Raw genomic sequence first — 20,472 nt, forward strand, 5'->3', positions numbered from 1 at the left:
CCCTCTGCTCTGGTTATGCTGGCCTCCCTGATGTTCTAGGAGCAAGTCAAGCATAGACTTAAGGTCTCAGGGCCTTTGCACTCGCTGTTTCCTACTACTGAAACATTCCTTTCCAGATACCTACATGCCTCACTCATTTCATTTAGGTCTCTGGGGAAATGGCAACTCCTCAGAGAAGCCTTCCCTGGTCATTAGCTCTAAATAATCCCACCATCCCTAGTCCTTTATTTTTCTTCACAGCACTAATCAGTACCTGACATTACATTAAATATAAATATGTAGTTATGCATTTGTCTACTTAGAATGTAAGCGCAAATAAAATGGGTTCATTTCATTCACTCCAGCATCTCTAGTGCCAGGTACAATACTTGACATACAGCAGGGTCTTGATAAATATCTGTTAAATGAATGCAAGACTCCATTCTACTTTATCTAGTTTCCTGACTCCAACTCAGCAAGATCCAAGAGATATTTGAGTCTCAATTATGTGAGTGGCACTTAGCTAGATGCTTAGAGCTTTAAAAATCTAACAGGCACCTGAATTGTGACCTTTTGGGTGAGTAGTGATTAGGAGAGGGCACAAGGGAGCCCTCAGGGTACCAGAAACGTTCTTTTTCTAGGTAGGTGTATTCATAATTACAAACCTATTGAGCGATACACTTAAGATTTGTGTATTTTAAGTTGCACCCCCAATAAAAGTTTGTTTTTTGTTTTTTGTTTTTTTTAGTTTCTGACCCATCTAGACACACGGAGAAGTAGTTTGCATTGTGGCAAAAGCAATGATAGAGGGTCTGCATGGCCTGCTGCTGAGCAAGCGGTGACGGTCACCCTTCAAGCGCTAAGGTCGCGGACTTGTTAAAAGGAAAAGTGGAGACTGTATCCTGTGTTCCTTCTGACCCAGGACCTCCCAGAGATGATGGGCCTTCCTTAATGCCCTGGGACCCTCTGGAGAGCAATACTAGCGCCTAACAGCTAAAGGCATGCTCCACCTGACGGGGAGCGGACCCTTGAAGTGAGGTGGAGCTCTGAAGAACTTTCCTCGGAAGAATCCCCTAGCGAGAGGGGAACAATGTAAGTCTTATGTTTTAAAAATTTTTATTTGTTCATGTAATCTCTACACCCAACAGCAGCTTGAACTCACTAGCCCGAAATCAAGAGTCCTATGTTCCACCGACTGGGCCAGCCAGATGCTCCTATGCTTTCAACTCTTAACCATTTCGCCACTTTTTAGTGACACTAAAGTGTCACTACGGCCTGACACTACGGCCACGCGCACTTAGAAGGGACTATTGGCTGGATACTCCGCCCAACGAACGTCACAGTCCCCGCGCTCGCTGGCCCGGCCGCCAGCACGCAGGCGCGGCACAGAGCCGTCGCTACGCAGGCGCAGTGCGGCCGAGCACCGGCTACAGCGGAGGGCAGGGCCCCGCGGGCGGGTGCGCGCTCCCGGCGGGCGGGAAGCGAGGCGCGCGTCATGGAACAGCGGTTAGCCGAGTTCCGGGCGGCCAGGAAACGGGCCGGGCCGGCTGCCGGACCTAACACTTCGAGCCCGAGTGCACAAACCTCAGGAGAGAAGGCGCAAGCAGCTGCGACTCCAAAGGCAGCCCCAGGCTGGCTAAAACGGTTCCAGGTGTGGAAACCGAGGCCCGCGAGTACCCGGGCCCAGTCCAGCCTCGCTCAGGTGAGAGGGAGGCCTCGCCCCCGGGACTTGGCTTCAGGGACGCTGTCGTGGCCTCCCCGGAAACTGTGGCCGAGGCCACGCCCACTGCCCGCCCACCGCGTGGTGGCCTACAGGCCACGCCCCCGTCGAGGAGCGGGACCCGCCCCGTCCTCTGGTTCCCACCTCCGCTGGCCGAGCTGGGCTGCTGGCGCCTCCACCCCGCTCAGGGGCTGGGCCGGGCGTCCCCGGCCACTCGTGTCAGCACTGATCCGTGGCTTTGACATTTTCTTTTCAGCCCGCTACCCACGCAGCTCCCGACTCCAGTCGGGAAGCGAGGGTCTAGGGACCTGGAAGAAAGCACCGCTGCCCTTGAGTTATTGTGATGCCCTCTGGCTTCGGGAAACGTCTCCACAACCGCTTTCAGCCTCAACCCCCCGCTAATGGAGGGTAAAAGGTCTAATTGGATACTGCTAAAAAGCGGCAGTAATTAAGGCTTCCTTTAATTTCCCACCTGGGTCACATGCAGCCAATAGCCCAAATAGCCTGTGCTTTAGAAATGGCATTTGAATACAAAACTTGCAAAAGTGTGGTCGCTCTAACTGCCAGCGGTGGCCGATGCTTGTGCACCGCTATTGAACTAGGGAAACTTACTCAAGTTCAATAGTGAATGTTCAGGTGAAAACATTATTTAGATGAGTATTACAGACTTTTCCCCCTTTAATTCTTGGTATTCTCTTATTTTGCAGATGAACTTGATTCACATCTTGTATTTTCATTTAGTTTTCACTCAGGAGTAGAGTGGCAAGGTGCCTTGCAGGTGTGAGATTAGATGATCTATGTTGGAATACAGGACACAACATCAAGGGAAATTCGGTGCCTTGAGACAATGTGTGACAAAGCCTTTTGTATCTCAAAAATGTAATAAGAGCCAAAAATTCCTTTTGAAAATGAAAATGTATTGGAGCAGAAGTGTACCTTACTCCTCTTAAAATTATTTCTCTTAGTTTATTTATTACTGCATAACTTCTGGTTTTAGGCAATTTTTTAAACCAAGGAGAACTCATTGTTACTCAGTTTTGATTGGATATTATTCTCCGTGACACGCAGGGTTCTATCAGACTTACAGAAAGCGAGTGCAGCAGGGTTCAAACAATCCATTTCCTTGCATGCAGTTTGTCTCGGGATAACTTTATTGTTGATTAGAACTCACTGAGCACAATTGCTTAAGATTTTAGAATCTACTTCCCTTACCCTTTTTCCTCTCTGCAGTTAAAAATCAAAGTCTAACCCACACAATGAGTATCTGCCTGTATGTCTCATTTCCAAAGGAATATGAGATCATTGAATTGAACCTAGAGAACCTGAAGTTGGAGAAAGTTTCCATTATTAAAAGCCCAAAAGCTGATATCCTGACAAAAGGATGACAGGAAATGCTGGACCCACAGTTGGTTCTTATTAATTACACTTGTTTTTCATAAGGTACTCTGTCTTAAGCTCATTTTCATTGACTCTGTTATCGTTCCTGGCTTTGCTCTGGTGTGAAAATTCTCATTAAATTGTCTTTTTCTCCCAATTTACAATCCATCTCTCTTAATAATTTTGCTGACACATGGTGGCTTGTCAGAAATTTCTTTAGCCTTCTGTTTGTAATTGCTTCTTGGTTGTCATTGATAAGGAAGCATCCATATCCTCCTTCCCCCACTCTCCAATTTAGCTTGAGGAAAACAGTCCCCAAGATAAAATATTTCTTTCTGTGACAAGCTTCTGCCAAATGAAGACCAGAATGCTTGTGACTTTTTCAGTCCTGCAAAAACCCCCTGTCTCCCTCCCCAGGCATATCCCACAGCAGCCCCCAGTGCACCATCTAGCCCCAAGGTGCCCACACATCCTATGACTTCTCACCCCGACCCTTGGCTCAGGTTGACCCACTGCTCAAATGCTCTCCTTCTTTGGAGTCACCTGGTGAAGCATAGCCTTTGCATCACTCTCTCAAACCCAGGAATCATCTTTTAATTTCTTCCTTTCCCTCACCATCATTCATTTATTCAGCAAAATTATATCATGTGCCCACTCTGTTCCAGCTCCTGTCCTGAATCTGGGGAAACAGGGTGATAAGAGCAGATGAAGCCCTTTTCTCACAGAACTTGCATTTGCGTTCGGGGCAACAGACAAGAAACAGAAGAGCGGAATAATGAATGCCATGAAAGGGGGAAAAAAACAGGATACTGTACTAGTGAATTGGGGGAGACAGGTGCAGACTGTTACTGTAAATGAGGTGGGCAGGGAGGACCTCACTGAGGAGATGGCATTTCATAATTAGGAGCCACTCTTGGAGAAACCCAGGACAAGGCAAAGGGCACATATGGTAACATTTTTGCTGAGGTTTGTAGGAGAAGAGAGTGAGCCAGCCAGGTGATGTGAGGGGAAGGGGGCATTCCTCTCAAAAAGAACCACAGGTGCAAAGGCCCTGAGGGGGGAAGGAGCTTGGTATTTGAGAACTGGAAGTACTTTCCCTAAACTCTGCCTCTGTGTGCTGTGATGACCACAAACACTACCATACACAGCTTTTATAACAGAAGCCACATTGGTACTAAAGCAAATGCCAAATAAGGTAAAAGAATTTCTCTCCCCATCTCCTTCTAGATCTCTAACCCTTCCCCTTACCATCTCCCATAAAGGCCCCTAATAAAGTACAAAGGGCTGTGGAGGGAGACCATCCTAGGATCCTGGTGACACAAACCTCATCTCTGCCTGTCTCTCGCGGGGAGTTACTTAATTAACATCTCAGTGTTTCCGTATCAGTAAGTTGGGATTAATAGTGCCGGTCTCCTGGATTACAGGAGATCAGACATCTTGAAGGCACTCAGTAAGTGGTGGCCATAAGCATTATTCTTTTTTATACTCCCTCAATAATAAATTCAGTCTACTGTGAATTTCAAGTTGTACACATTCAAAATGTATTCCGTATCCCTCAGTCCATCATTTCTCTCTGACTTGTATGTCACCATCCCCATTATGCCCAGTCCTCTCTTACTGGGCCTCCTGCATGAGCTACTCATAATTTCCCTGCTTCTACTCTTGTAGCCCATTCTCTACCTGGCAGCCAGAGTAGTCTTAAATATAAATCAGATTATATTAGTTCCCTGCTGAAACTTTCAGTAATTTCCCTATTGTGCACACTGGTCAAATCCGAAAGGGATATTTATTTACTTAACAAATCCCTGTGTGTGTGTCAGGAGGGGGTGTGTTGCTGATAGCATGGTAAGGGCTTTTCCAATTTAACTGAAAAGGTAATAATTACAATGTTGACACTAAAAAAGGTTCTAACAAAATAGAATATCTGAAGCAACGTAAATCAGATGACCTATGTTTTTTATCGAGACCAAATAACGTTTGTGGTCCCTTCTTAAATAATCGCAGGGAGAATGGGGGATATAATTGAAGAAATGAACCAAAAGTAATGCTCTGCATTGAGAACCTATGTGTGGGGTACGGTGTTTGGCTCTGGAGACATCAAAAGATAATAAATGATAGTCCGTTGGCCTCCTGGTAACAATCTAGGGACACATGTGACCTGTATTAAAAGAAAAACACTTAACTGGCAAGTAGTTTGGTGCTCAGTGAAAAAGACGGGCAATTAGTCCTCTGGGAGACAGAGGGGACACCCTTCCTTAATGGCCAAAGAGGTCAAGCATACATAGTTCACCAGTCATGCCTGTCCCAGGCTACAGGTGGGCAATGTCTTTGGGTGTTAAGACCTGTTGAACTGGAGTAGAGGTTCATTGATAGAGCAATGGATGTGGATTGTGTTGTACAGGGAATTTTTTAGACCATTGTTTTTCAGACTACAAATCGTGACCCATTAGTGGGTGGTGAAATCAATTTAGAGGATCTAGTCCTCTGTTAAAGATAAATTTTTAAAAATGGAATAGAAAATGAGAATTTTGTATGTGGTGAAGAATATTTGTTGGTTTGTGAAGCTTTTTCTATTTTTTATATGTATATACGCTGGGTCCCAGTACAAGATGTATTTCTTATTATAGGCCATAACCAAAAAAGTTGGGAAAATGTCAGACTAGAGATCATGCCTCCCTAAAGCTACCTAAATATCTGTGTCTCCCATTAGCACCCAACACAGGGACCCATGTACTGGCATTTCTGTCTGTTGAATAAATGGAAGGCCTTGCTTGGATTCCAGCCCAAAGAGTTTAAATTTTAACTTGCAGGCAGTAAAATTTGTTGAAGGTTTGTGAACAGGAGGTTGGTGGGTGTTTTAGGAAATTCACTTAGAAGCTTTACATAGGATGGTTTGCAGAGGGAAGAGATAGGAGGGAGGGAGTCCCGTTAGAGACATTGCCTCTCGGAGGTGTGTAGGATGGTCCTGGGATGGAAAGGTTATGGCTATACTGAGGATTTGTTTTTATTTTTATTTTTTTAAAGAGTTTATTTATTTATTTGTCAGAGAAAGAGAGAGCACAAGCAGGGGGAGTGGCAGGCAGAGGGAGAAGTAGGCTCCCCTATGAGCAAGGAGCCCGATATGGGACTCGATCCCAGGACCCTGGGCTCATGACCTGAGCCGAAGGCAGATGATTAACCGACTGAGCCACCCAGGCGTCCCTGATGATTTGTTTTTACTAAGTGGAAGGGAGTTTTGTTTCTTGTTTCTGGTATCGTCCTCATTTTAGATTTATGTCACTCACAAAACTGTAGCTCATCTAATCAAATCAATAAACATATTGATTCTGTGTATGAAGCATTAGGTGTGGTTGTTGCATTATCAGTAACGGGAGTTTCTGTATGGGGCACAAATTAGCTCTTGTTAGCAGCAGACTAATCTGAGGAAGTGACTCCCATGAATGGGAATCCATCTGAATGCCGTAAGGTTTTTATCAGGTCACATCTCACTAAGTGCAGATCAGTTTTGATTCAGTCCGAGCAGGGCATGTGAGCTCTTTGGAGATGATTGTTTTAGAGAGCAGGGCAAGAAAATAGAAATCAATGAGCCGGAAGCCTTCTCAGAGCAATGAGAGCTCCAGATTGGTTTTGATCCTCTGAGCCCCATTGCCTTTTATTCTTACTTTTGTTTGTTTGTGTGTCCTAGGAAGTGGCTCAGCCCGGGAGCAGCACATCACAGCCACCGCGGAATACAGCCATTCCTCTGCCATCGCCACAGGACCAGTCTTTCCTGACCAACATCACCTTCTTGAAGGTTCTTCTCTGGTTGGTCCTGCTGGGACTGTTTGTGGAACTGGAATTTGGCCTGGCCTATTTTGTCCTGTCCTTGTTCTACTGGATGTATGTCGGGACACGAGGCCCTGGAGAGAGGAGAGAGGGAGAGAAGAGTGCCTACTCTGTATTCAACCCAGGCTGCGAAGCCATTCAGGGCACCCTGACTGCGGAGCAGTTGGAACGCGAGTTACAGTTTAGACCCCTGGAGGGGAGATAGGACCAACTCTCTTGTTAGGCAGCTAGCCTCCCACATGGTCCTCCTAGCCCTTGGACGTGGGCTTGTGGGTTTGATTTCAGGTGCCCGAGACTAAGGACAGCTTGCAGGTTAGTTCTGTGACTGTGAAGTTCTACATTCTTTCCCAGATCTTTTGCTGCAATTTTATCTCTGAACTTTTCTTTGGTTTTGGTGAAACCCCCTGAAAGACACTCACTGTGGATCTGATGCAATTTATAAAACTTACATACTCAGGAAAGAAAGCTGTTTGTCTCGTTATTTGAGAAAGGTGGTTTTCAGAGCATTAGAAGGGCGCTGAGGAGATAACTTTAAAATACCCAGCTGTTTGAAGGAATGGTGAGATACATCAGGACTGTGTATTAAATAAGTGTTCTCTTTAAGTCATTTCATATTTATAGCATTCCCCCTCCCCGGAAAGTTTAAGTTTCGGTTTTTGTTTTTTGGGTTTTTTGTTGTTGTTGAGGTTGTTTGTTTTTTCCTTCCTGCTTTAAATCTTGCTTTTTTCGGTCATTAAAGGTATTGAAAAATAAAATATCTTCAAAACATCTACTTTTCAGAAACATCCCCATTGCCCATCACCAAATTCCACTCTCCTCAGTTATTCTGCTCCCACTCAATGAGGGAAGATAAGAGAAGACAGAGTCCTAAGTCACAGGTGTGGGGAGGGGTTTCACAAAGTCAATATTGGTAGATTTGGTAAGTGGTTATTCGTGATAAATTCAGCAAGAAAAATATTCTCGAGTGTGTTCACATAAGAGCTGTGGAAGTTGAACTCCAGACTTATTGGCTGCTCCGTGTGTTTCTTATATTCTGAGGGCTCTAGAGTAAGCAGTCCTGTCGCCTGTGGCCTCTGGTGAGAAATTATGTAAACAGTGGTAACCAGACATGATTTCAGTCGCCCTTCCTTTTCTAGTGCAAAGTTAGAGTTTGGGTTCATTAAAACTGGGCAAAGCAAACCATTTAATATCTTTTTCATGGATCATACTGATGAGTAAGAAGAGTCTGGTTTTAAAGCAATGGTTTTTTTTCTAAACTTAAGATTTTAAGAAATTAATGATTCCTCAATAGGTTTTCAACCTCAGAATTCAGTTATTCTTATATTATGACATTTTAATATTTATGAGGTGTTATTAAATAATGGATGCTTGTTGCTGAATTCTTTTTTCATTCTTGCCTGATTTGCTTATTATAGCAAAACCTTAGCTTAATTTAAATTTAACTTTTATTTATTGAGTGCCAGCACTGTGGTAGGCACTTGAGATAGGATAATGAAAAAAGCAGACATATTCTCATTGCTCTGAGCATACAGTCCAGCTGGGAGTAGGGTGGTGGACAAAGTAAAACAAGCAATATCAATAATAGAGTGAGATGGGGTGCCTTGCTGGCTCAGTTGGAAGGGCATGTGACTCCTGATCTCGGGGTCATGAGTTCAAGCCCCATGTTGGGCATTGAGATTACTTAAACTAAATAAACAATTAAGAAAATAATAGAGTGAGATAAGTTTCAGTTATAGGAGGAGTACAGAGGGGATATCCTCAGGAATCACACTTTGTGGCTAACTAACCCATGTGTTTCAGCCCTTGTTGAACATTTTTCTCATCTGCTGAACATCTCTCTCCAGCCCTTTCCTGATTGGGAGTTTAGCTGTTCCTCAGAGTCATCTCTTGAGCACAAGTTCCCTTTAGTTCATAAAGAAGTCTTTTCTTCCATGACTTCTGTCTAACTGGGCCTCTAGAAAGTGTGGGAAACAGCAGAATCCCTATGAAACAGGCAAGTTTTGATTGTATTTAAGATACATGATATTGTTTCCTGATTTATTTTCTTAAGGCTTTCTTCATTTCCCTGATATTTTACTTGGGCTTTTACATTTCATAAAAGCCAAATACAAGGAAGAAATATCCCTGATCAAAGACTAACTACAATGCCCAGTTCAATAAGCATTGTTCTAGGAAAGAATTTTCATTTTAAAAATGTGTAATTCAAACTTTTACCTAAAACAAAGTGCCTGTAACTCTGAATTGGGAACATTTGATCCAATTAGCAATCTCAGCAAAGTAGAGACTTCGCTTAAGCATAGCAGAGACCCAACTTAGGAGTGGACCTCACTAGCATTCTTTGAAAATGTAGCTATTTATAATGAGGTGGAGCTTGATTGCTGTAAGCCTATCTTTCATGAGATTTTCTGTGCATGGATCTGTTACTTCTCCTTGCTCACCTCTTGCCAAAGGTTGCATGTAATGACAGCATTAACTTCTAGGAAAAGTGGTGTGTGAACCAATTAAATGCATGGCAGGGAAGAGGAAAGGACAGTATGTATTTGCTGTTCTTATCAGACCATTAAGCTTTAGGTGCAGTCTTGATTTCTTGAATTTAGAAAGGCGTATTGATCTCAGAATTTCCACTCAGGGCTCGACCATTAGCTCAGCATGCAGCTTCCATTAAAGGCTGCCTCTGTCACCAGGGAACTTGAAATCCCAGAGATGCATTCAGTCCCTATGATTGCTGTGTGCACGGGTGAGGTCATTTCTGTCCGAGTCTTACAAGAAGATTGGTTTTTGCTTTTATTCACATTATCCTATCTCATCTATTCACAGAGACTGTTAAATGAACCTCTACTTGTAGGGCTGGAAGGGACCCCAAATGCACCCCCCTCACCTTGGGCACATTTATTCCTGACCAAATTTTTTTTTTTTTTCCTGGTGACCCTTAGAGAAGAATCCAGGTACAAGATATAGGCACTTTTTAGGAAATTTTTTACTGAAAGAACTTGAGCCACCCCCAATGCCACCCCATGTTATTTCTTATCTAATCTCAGGGGACACAGAGCATCCTCCAGACTGCTGAACTGTTATTCTATTCGCTCTCAGTCCTCTCTGTCCTTCAGGCTGATTCATCCAAGTTGTACCTCTGGGACAATCACTTTCAAGTTAGCCCTGACCTGTTCTGAGGTTCCAGGTCAGGACAGGGGTGAATGTCCCAGTTGGTGGGTGCAGTGACTTTTCTCAAAAGCTCTGGAGTTTTACCAGTGATGGTTTAGGTATATATATCTTATGCTATTAGGATTGTGCTTTGAGTCTAGGAGGTCTTCCACATTTGCCTTTTGACTGATCTCTTCATTAAGATTAGGCTCATAAGCTCTGTGCTAAAATAAAAAAAAAAAGTTACACAATTGGCAGAACGATGATGCTCAGCTGGACAGAAGAAAGTAAAATTCTAACTGCGTGTTTTGCTTCCTGCCAGTCACACTGTTAACTTTTTACCAGCAAATATTTGGGGAACTTACTGGAGAGCCAGTAAGTGAGCTTGAGAAGTCAGTCTGAGAGCCAGGATACCTGGTGGGGCTGGGATGACATGGAGCGTCTTGCCACCAGGGGGTAGCATAGAGCTGCTGCTATACATCTTGGGCCCTTCTCCCCACACTTGATAATTTATGTCACGTGGAAAACCCACTGGGATGCTTATCTGAACCACTTGTGCTGCTTTTTTAGGAGTTCCTTTCACTTTAAGATTCACAGAGGAAAGGGCTCATCAGAGGTCCTGGGAAAGGCACAGAAAGCTACCAGAAATGATTTATGCTGATATTTTAAAATAAAACAAGAGCCCGTCTCTGGACTTAGCAAGCAGCATGGCGCTTGAAGGGGTTAGCACTGTGCTTGTCTATATCAGAGCTTCGTTGGGAGGTGGAGAGGGTGATACTAGAAAGGTACACAGCTGGCAGAGAAACTTAATCCCTAAGCCAAAGAAAGTAAAATTTGAACTCTGTGCTTTTTTTATTTTGCAACATTGGAGCATTGGGTTAGATAAAGATTTGGATCTCTCAGAAAGCTGAGGAGAAGACAAAATACACAGAGAACCACATTATGAGGCATGTAACATAATACTGATGTTTATAAAGATCTAAGTAGTATGTGTGTGTGTTTGTGTGTGTGTGTGTTAGGGAAGGAATCATCAGAAGGAGAGATCACTTTCAAATCTAAATTCTAGACTACATAGGATTGTCACTTTTAAATGAAAAATACTGTTTTCTTAACAAGTCATAGGTGAATATTTTGAAAAGTATAGACTATGGACCATCTGCTTTGGATCTGCTTTGGATCTCTTGTAGTGATGCTAAAATGCAGATTCCAGGGCCCCGCCTAGACCCACTGCCCAAGAATGTATGGGAGTAGCACCCTGAGAATCTGCTTTTTAACAGCTTCCCTGGGGCAAGCTCCAGTTCACCAAAGATCAAGAGCCACTGATATAAATCACAAATGTTAAAGTAGGAAGGAAACAGCGCATATGAGAGCCAAGCGAAGAAAGATGGGTGTGTATTTTAAAAAGGGGCCACAAGGTTTACCATTTTCTGAACTGTTCATTTGGAACACACAGAGAAAAAGAACCACATGCATGGCTTTAAAATATTGAGGAACTAGCTCCAAAGACTGTAAGATAATTAAAGATGCATTATTTTTGAAGTTTTCTTTAAAAACAATTATTACAAAAAGAAGCACAAGCACATTTTAAAACATGTTGGAACTATAGAAAAGAATATTTTATTTTTGTACTCACATGCATACATTTCAGAGTTCAAGAGGCACAGGAGATATGCAGGGGTAGAGTCTCCCTCCCCCACGTCCTGCTATGCTCTGCCCAGCCCACAAATGATAGCACGCTATAAACACTATTCTGCACCTCGCTTTCTATTTTCTCTTTTAGGTTTTGGGCTTTATTTACATGCACTTAACATTTTTATGTAAGAGAATGACATGATCCAACTTTCATTTTTAAGAGAACACCTGGGCTATCATGTGGAAAGTACATTCTCTGTGTCCTTCATTTGTCTGTCCATCCACCCACCCATTCATCCATTCATTTATAGAGCACCTAACCTTTTTGTTCCCGTTGGTGAAAATGTTTACATATTTTTTTATTCAGCTACCTTTTAAGATTTTTTTAACAAATATAAACAGTATGGCAAAATTATTGGATTATGAAGTATATTTATACATTCTGTTTTTTATGTTAAAGTGAAAGGTTTTAATTTGGGGAAACCAATAATATTAATGATAATGATCATTAAAAACTAAATCAGAATATCCTACAAGTCAACACAATAAAAATCACAAATATTTTAGAAAAGGAACCAAATAAAATCTGTAACCATTTATTTCCAAAACAGATACATTTGTGCATTAATCACTTAACAGCATTTTACTGAATACTTTTTTTACTGAATTCATTCTTTCATCAGTGAAAGAATTATAATCCATAAATGGGACCAGATGAGACATAATAATCTACAAGCCAGCACCTGCTTTTTTAACTTCTATGAATATATCATAACTCTCCCTATCTATCTGCCCATCTTTATCCATTGATCTGTCAGTCTGTCCTGTCTTCAGGTGGGTTATTTCTTATGAAGAGAATCAGAAGCCTAACGTAGTGTCTAATGTGGAGATTGATAGAGCAACTAATCTTTGTCAGGCCTGGTGCTAGGCTCTGCGCACACAGAGAGAAAGCAGATGGGGTTCCTTTCTCAAGGAGCTCACAGTCAAATGAGAGAGACAGCCAATAATCAGATAGTTACAGGATAGTGTGGTAGCGCTCTGATGGTGATGTCTAAATGTGGGCCAGAGCATCAGGGGTCAGAAAGGGCCAGCCTCCTGAAGGTGCCATTGTACTGAGTTTGAAGGAGCATCAGGTACTCCCCAGAAAAACAGGCAGGGGCAAAGAGATAGCCTTTCAGTCACAAGAAACCACCTAGGAAAAAGGTGACAATAGGGAGGGAGACTAGGGTGCTTGGGAAAAAGTGATGCTTTCTGAGGACTTATATTACTTCTTCCAACTGGTTGTTACATATATATATATATAACAATATATATATAACAATAACATATATATATATGAAAGCTATTGATTTTGGTATATTAATGTGTTAATAGCTCTTGTCCTTTATTGAATTTTCTTACTAATTATAATGGTGTTTCACTCGATTTTCCTGGACTTTCCACATAGATAATTATTCTTTTCCAATAATGTAAAATTTAACTCCTCTTTTTCTAGCTCTTGTTTTTTCTCTTTATCTAATAACATTGTTTTTTCTCTTTATCTAATAACATTGGCTAGAACATCCAGAAAAATGTTAAATCAGAATGATAGTCAATGATGTCTTTGTCTTGTTCTTGACCTTAATGAGCATGTTTTAGTATTTTCCCATTAAGCATGCTGCTGGCTGTGTGGTAAGTGGATGGATAATTATCATCTGTATTTATGTTATTAAAAGGTTTTTTTCTTCTTAAATTAAGAATGGATGTTACATTTCACAAAATCTCTTTCAGCGTAGTGGAGATTGATTATGTGATTTTTCTCTTTGGCCAATTAAGGTAATCAGTTTGTATATTTACTCATATTAAATCATCCTTTTATTCCTGGAATAAATGACCCCAGATTTTAATGTACTGTTCTTGTAATGTGCTGATAGACTCTGTTACTATTTTTAATCAATAATTTTCATGAGATTATAGTATTTTTTTAGTATTTCTCAGGTTTTGGAATATATAAAAGCCTATTTTTCATTACAGATTGTCTCCTTTCATCATTATAAAAAGGCATATTTGTGTTCCTTATTGCTTTTTGCCCTGAATTCATCCTTATCTGATATTAAGATTGGGACCCCTGCTTGCTTTTTGTTTGCGTTTGCCAAGCATGCCTCTGTGAATACTGTAGTCTTCAGCCTGAGTCATTTTTGTCAGGTGTGTTGCTTGTATGTAGAGAATAGTTGAATTTTACTCTGTAATACGTTATGAGAATATTTTTCTTTTAATAGATAGTTTAGCTCATTTATATTTATTGAGTCTTATTTATCTCCTCACATGTTATGCTTTCTGTTTATATTGGTAATTTTACCACTTGGTCTCTGTTTCTTGTTTTGTTTTGGTTTTTTTCCCCTTTGTGTGTGTGTTTCTTTTGATAATTTGGAAAACTTAGATTTCTGTTCCAAAGTTTTTTTTTACTTCCATTACTTAATCCTTTGGATTTTTAGGCAGTATTTGTTAATATCATGTAAAAAACGAATGTAAGAAGTTAGTATTTCCCTACGTCTCTCCATTCCTCAGTACTCAATCCTATTGACTGATCGGTTAATCGACTTCACATTTTTAAATATAATTATAACTTATTACTTGATTTATTAGCCTTAAATTACATATTATTACCTATGGCTATGAAAGATGAGGAAGTCAACATAACTACACCGCTTTACACCTCCTATCCGTTTTTCTTTCCTCGTTTTATTAGTTATATCATTACTATATTGTTTAGATTAATAAGAGCCACATTCTGTTCTTTGATTAGCATGTATACATTTGTTTTAGTCTGCCTATAATTGATATTTTTTCACTTAATGATAAGCTATGAATAAATTCTCACGTCCTTCTACAATATTTATTTTGCCAGCCACTAATATTTGTGTATAGATAAATGTACCATTTATTTAGCCATTCTTTTTTATTATTAACCATTAAGTTGGAGCCAGTGTTCACTAGTATGAATAGTATAAATAGGCTAACCTCTTTGAAATTTTTAAAACCATATTTCAAACTCATAGAAAAGAGTAATTAGAGACCAATCAGGATAGTGGTCCCAAACCCTAGTGACTATTCATATCTCCCGGGGATCTGGTTAAAATGAAGATTCTGATTCTGTAGGTCTAGGCCAAGGCCTAAGATTCTGCATTTCAAGTAAGTTCCAAGGTGATGCTGAAGCTACGGTCTTCAGACCATACTTTGAGTAGCAAGGTCTTTGAATATGTTTTGTGTCTGCAATTTTGCTTGAATGAAAAAAAAATAATGCTAGAAAACATAGTCTGTAGCAGTGGTTCTCATTGTGCCTTGTGACACATTTAAAATATTAGGAAATTATTATTTGTGAATGTTCATTTTGCCATTTTATTAATGCACCTGCAAGGTGACCCTGTGTTACACACCTGCTTGCTCGCCTGGGCCTATCAGGGGTATTTTCAAGGGAGCCTATCAGATGTGCACATTGCCGCCACAGGGGAAAAACGGCTGAGAACCTGCAGACCAGCAACAAGGCAGAGTTCAGACAGGCACACTGGAGCGAGCTGGCGATAAATGATGTCTGCACTCCCAACCCTGGGAGACGTGTCTTTCACGTGGGGGTTGGTTGGTGGTTTATTGGTTTTATCCTACCAGGCCCTAAGTGATCTGGCCCCTGCTTGCCTCTCCCAGTTATCTTCACTTCCTTCATGTTCATTAGACACAAGCGTTTCGCAAAAAGAAGGTTTGGCCTTTGTCTATTAAGGGCCAGACAGGAAATAGTTTTGTTGAACATACCGTCTCTGTCACAGTGACTCGACTTTGCTATTGAAGAGCGAAAGCAGCCATGGGGGACAATATGTGAACAAATGGGAATGACAATAAAACTTTGTTTATACAACCAAGCAGTGAGCCATAGTTTGCTGACCCTGCCTCCAACACACAAAAGCGGCTTCTGCTTTCACGTCTTTGCGCTAGCTATCCCTTCTGCTTAGAACTCACTTCCCCTAGATGAGCCTGGGATTTGTTCCCTTACCCCAGTCAGGAGTCACATCACCCAAGAGGCCTTCCCTGATCCCCCAGTAAAAACAGCATACCTCCCCTACGTGTCCATGTCCCTTTTTACCTCTCTACTATGATAAATACTTCATCTCACTGCTTTGCTAATGATATTGATCATATTTTGATGATTCCTAGGGAAAAAGCATATGCGTTTATAGGCAGAGTATTTTTTATACATTCAGCAGTTCGTTTACAGGGGACCATCTCTATGGACACAAATGGATTTGTTATGCAGAGTTTGTTTTAATCACGTTCCTTCTAATGACTTTTCCCCCGAGATTTAGACTGACTTCAGCAGGGCTACACATCTCATGCGGTGAAATGGCACAGAGTGATACGGAAGAATTGCTTTGTTCTAGAGTCTCATCGGTGAAAAAGTAATGCCTTTAACTAATCTGACACTTCTTGTGGGTGATACCAGGTTCTGCCCCTATCTATGATTTTCAAAGAACTCTTTATGGGAAGAGGAGAATTTCCTAACATTTGTACATTTCCCAGAAGCAGAGAAGCGTCATGCCTAACAAAAGGCTGGTGAATGCAGGATGAGTAGGGCAATTGGGAGGACATTTGCAAAGGAGGGATGACTAAGTGGGAAATTGATGTTAGGACATGACAGCTTTGGAGGATCCAGCCCCAAGGAGGAGAGAGAAGTTGGATTCCAAAATGTCTACATAGGGTGTGCATGATCTCGTTGCTGCAGCCTTTGGAAATCTATACCAGTGCACCATTCTGAGTGCAGATGAACAAAGTCTGTTCATGTGGGCTGATGGAACAGAGGGTGCCTGAGCCCCACGTGCCGTTATGAAGATGACTCCAATTTGGGGGCATTGCTGGGTTTCAGGTGGCTTGGCATACCCTCAGAGGCTCTGCACCATGGATGCAGAATATCTCAAGAGCAGTTGCATTTCTTATGTGAGGAGTGAACACCAAGACTAAGTCAGTGAAGGAAACTAAGAGGCAAAGAAGAAGGGCTGTATCTGAGAAGCAGGCGGAGTTCCGGGCCGGGAGAATGTGAGAGAATGGTTGCAGCTGATGCCAAGACTCCATGGATATGGCATCTTTTCTAGACTTATGCCCCATCATGCCTTTGATGGCAGGCTTTGTAATCTTTACCATTTTCTGAGAGAAGGTGTTTTTGTAAATACCTTATGTAAAGTGTCATGTTATGGAAGTTTCTCTTGATTGCTAAGAATATTCCAACACAGTATAATTTGTATGGTAACCTGATTCTTTTATATGAGTATATGTGTCTTTTTTTTAATTTTAATTTTATTTTTTTAAGTAGGCTCCCCACCCAGTGTGGGGCTTGAACTCACACCCTTGAGGTCAAGAGTTGCATGCTCTACCAACAAGCCAACCAGTTGCCCCAGTGTACATGTCTTTTCATCTGATTTTTTACTGTACCTTTCCAAAGGATGCTGTTGGAAGGGCATTGGCTTAGCTTCATCACAATGAGATGTCTTTACTTTAGTGTGTGTCTCCTGCATGTTGGTTCTCCAGTCTCTGCTTCCCATATCAGGACTTGAAAAATGAAAAGGCTTGAGGGTGGCTTCATTGTAAAGTGGCATCTAATTGGTGGATACCAGCTGAGGTTCAATAAAACTGTAAATGTCATTGCCTAGGCATTTTTAAAGTTCTAAAGCTTTCTGGAGGGCAAAATATATGGTGGTAAAACACTTGTCTCTATAAGCCAGAAATGTCCATAAATTGTTATAGATCGTTGAAGATTGGACCTAATAGGTACAGTAACTATGGCCGTTCTGTTGTAGCTATTAAATGTGTGCAGTTAAAACGCCCAAGTCCTGAGCTGTGTTTCTAATTCCACTTTAGGTCATTGGAACTGAAGAGTCTTCTGTAAACATTATTTATCATTTCAAGCCCTTGCTCTTTCACCCTAGAGATATGGAAAGTTAGAAAAAAAAAAAAAGTTGCTTGTAAATCCCCTCCAGGTGTTACCTGCCTACTTTAGCCCCAGAGCAGTCCATCTCGTGGCCTGGGACTGCTCGGTGTTTATAATTCTCAGCTATTGATTTTATTCTGGGAGGTTGCAACACAGATAAATCCTGAGGTCTATTGGTTCTACATGAGGAGAAGCCACAGTAATTCATTCTAACTGGTGCCCAGTGGGAGAAAAAAGAAAAAAAACTTAGTTGGATTTACTCTAGGCAGGTAGAGTAATCTGGGCAGGTGATCTTTTTCTCTTTCTAAAATCATTATGTTAGTTAAAATGAACCTTAGGACCAAAGAAAAGAATCTATTACGGTTTAGGATTAGAGACCTCTTCAGGGAAAGAGCTCAGATTTATGGAAGGAGTTAATGACACTGGCTAGAGATGGGGCTCCTAACTTGGCTCCCTGCGGCTCGCCACTGGTAATTCCCCCCTTTTTTTTTTCCACCTCTGTGATTTCCTCGTGTCTTACTACAGCTCTTTCCCACATTTACACAGTCTGTTGTTTTTCTTTATTTACTTAGGTTCTGGCCTCATCATCTTTCCTACCTACTCTTCCCACATTTGGGGACACTCAATTTCTACTTCTTCCTTGTTCCAATATTGGGTCTATTTTCCATCTTCTCCAATGTTCTGCCTACCTTGTTTTCTATTCCCATTTGCACTGCTAGGGTTTTCTCCCCACTATTTCTGGTAAGGGAAACCCCATGTTTTCAGTATTCTGTTTAGTGTGTGTGTGAGAGAGAGAGAGAGAGAAGAGGAGAGAGGGAGGGATTGAAAGACACTGAACTGCTCATGTTTAAGGCATAGGCTTTTGAGGGGATGGTGAGGGATTTGGTGGGGGTGGGATGGGGGGATTCCCAACCCTTGGGAATGCTGCTACACAAGGCATAGGAGTGAGATTCTTCACCAGTGCTCTGTGGACCTCAGTTATCCCCACCTGTGGAGCATCAGTCACTGGAATGTGGCTCTATATTGCATGTGAACACAAGTGGGTCTGGAGGCCAAAAATTCCAGCAGAGCAGGGAAGCTGCCCTTACCCCTGAGGGCAGGCTGAGGTTAAGACCTATTAGGCCAGAGCGTACCCTCTTTTCCTGAAGTTGCATCTGTCTAGCTTCCACATCCGACAAATGTGCTGGTCATTATTGGTTTGGGCAGGTGTTTCCCTGGGGATGGGGCAGGGAGAGAAAGCTCTGAGCTCCATCTTATTTCTACTGCTGAGTGGCAGAGTAAAGACAGAGAGAGGTGAGAATATCACAGGACAGTGAATGAAGTCAAAAGCAAGATTGGGGAGACCAGCCAAGATGCAGATACCAGGAGTTGGCTGTATTTGTTGTTTGCTCCCAGGAGTAAGAATTACTGGGTTTGAAAGAGACAAACCCCAACACTTGTCTAAAAAAGAGGTCATTTAGGGAAACCTTCAGATAAGCACATGGATCTTCAAATGGGTAGCTGCAATGGTGGAGGAAGTGGGAGAATCTGCAATTCCTCTGCTCTTCTAGAAGAGTGAGTTAGAAACCTGGAGAGTGAGAGATTATTTAAATTGGAGGAAAGTTCCTTTCTCTGAAGATGAATCTCTAAACAGCAGCTCCATTCAAATTCTGTGGCTACTCTGCAAACAAGGCTTGTGCTTTTGTGACATTTTTGAAAAAAATGGATTTAATGGACTGAGTTCATTTAGAGAGGGGAGATCAAATGAATGAGTGGAATTAGAATACACGTCCATTTGGCCGCCAGTCATTGTTTAAGCCACTCGACCACCCAACTTCTCTAATTAAATGGCAGTGCAGTCCCTGTATAAAGGCTGCGATGGATAAATTAGTACTTGGTAAGTGCTTTGAAGATGAAAATCATGACATGAGTAATGAGCAAGGGTTTTTTCTTTTTTTCCTTGGGCTGGAAACGGCATCTTTTGTGTTTTCCCACTGCACCATGAGTCACCTGGATTGACATTGCAGAAAACCTCCTCTCCCAAAGGAAGAGCAAGAGAGACACAGTAATGACAGGCCTTTATTTGACGTTTACAAGGCAAATTAGGGAAGAGCCTGAATCCATTTCACATCTGTGCAAGGAATTATACATGTTTGCTACCTATAGACGCGGGTCGTATTTTACATGAATTTATACATTAAGAAATCGCATGAAAATTATCTTGTTTAAACATTCATGAAGAGCAAACATCCCCCAAGAGCACTGAAGACAGAAACCCAGCTCCTGAGAGCCTGGCTCACCCCTCTCCTGGCGCATTTAAAGCTCTGCATCGAACCCCCTCCAAAACCAATGGGATGTTGAGGTTGATCTGCTTTGAGGATGTGATTACTTTTAGTGGGAGGAGCTTAGAACTGCAGATTTGGAAGTGTGAACTGTTTGGCAAGGTCCAGACCTGTCTGGGGGAAATCTCGCTTCTTCCTGACCACCCCCTGGCTCCCCTGCAAAGAAGCCAAGACCCTAGCTTGTTATATGTTCCAAACTTCGCTTGGAGCTTTTTGCTCACCACATCCCAACATTCTCATTTACAGATGTTTTCCTTCTCCCGGATTGCTTTGACACGGTGGCAATTAGTCATGCTAGATTGTCCGGGTTGACTAATTACTGATAGTTTTGACAGGCTCCATTAGAAAGGTTGCAAAACCCCAATGTAAGTTAGTCTCCAAGTCGCTGGCTGCCATGTTCCTCACTGCGCCAGAGTATGCAGTACGGTGCATCATTTCAGCCCTGGCGGTGCCTCACTCTCAGCTGCACCCCCAAATTGGTCACAGCTGAGAGAACAGTGTTCCTAACATGGCTAGATAGGGGAGGA

At 42.0% G+C, this 20,472-nt stretch overlaps 1 protein-coding gene across 1 annotated transcript; it reads left to right on the top strand.

The window, feature by feature from the left end:
• The first annotated feature begins 1,380 nt into the window (after nt 1-1,380).
• Nucleotides 1,381-8,114, top strand: SAYSD1 (SAYSVFN motif domain containing 1). Its single transcript, XM_032410180.1, has 2 exons — nt 1,381-1,681; nt 6,762-8,114. The coding sequence occupies exons 1-2, from the start codon at nt 1,475-1,477 to the stop codon at nt 7,104-7,106; spliced, it is 552 nt and encodes a 183-aa protein (XP_032266071.1). The 5' UTR covers nt 1,381-1,474; the 3' UTR covers nt 7,107-8,114.
• The last annotated feature ends 12,358 nt before the right edge of the window (nt 8,115-20,472 follow it).

The sequence above is a fragment of the Phoca vitulina genome, unplaced genomic scaffold, assembly GCF_004348235.1.
Source record: "Phoca vitulina isolate PV1807 unplaced genomic scaffold, GSC_HSeal_1.0 scaffold11, whole genome shotgun sequence".
NCBI classification, from domain to species: Eukaryota; Metazoa; Chordata; class Mammalia; order Carnivora; family Phocidae; genus Phoca; species Phoca vitulina.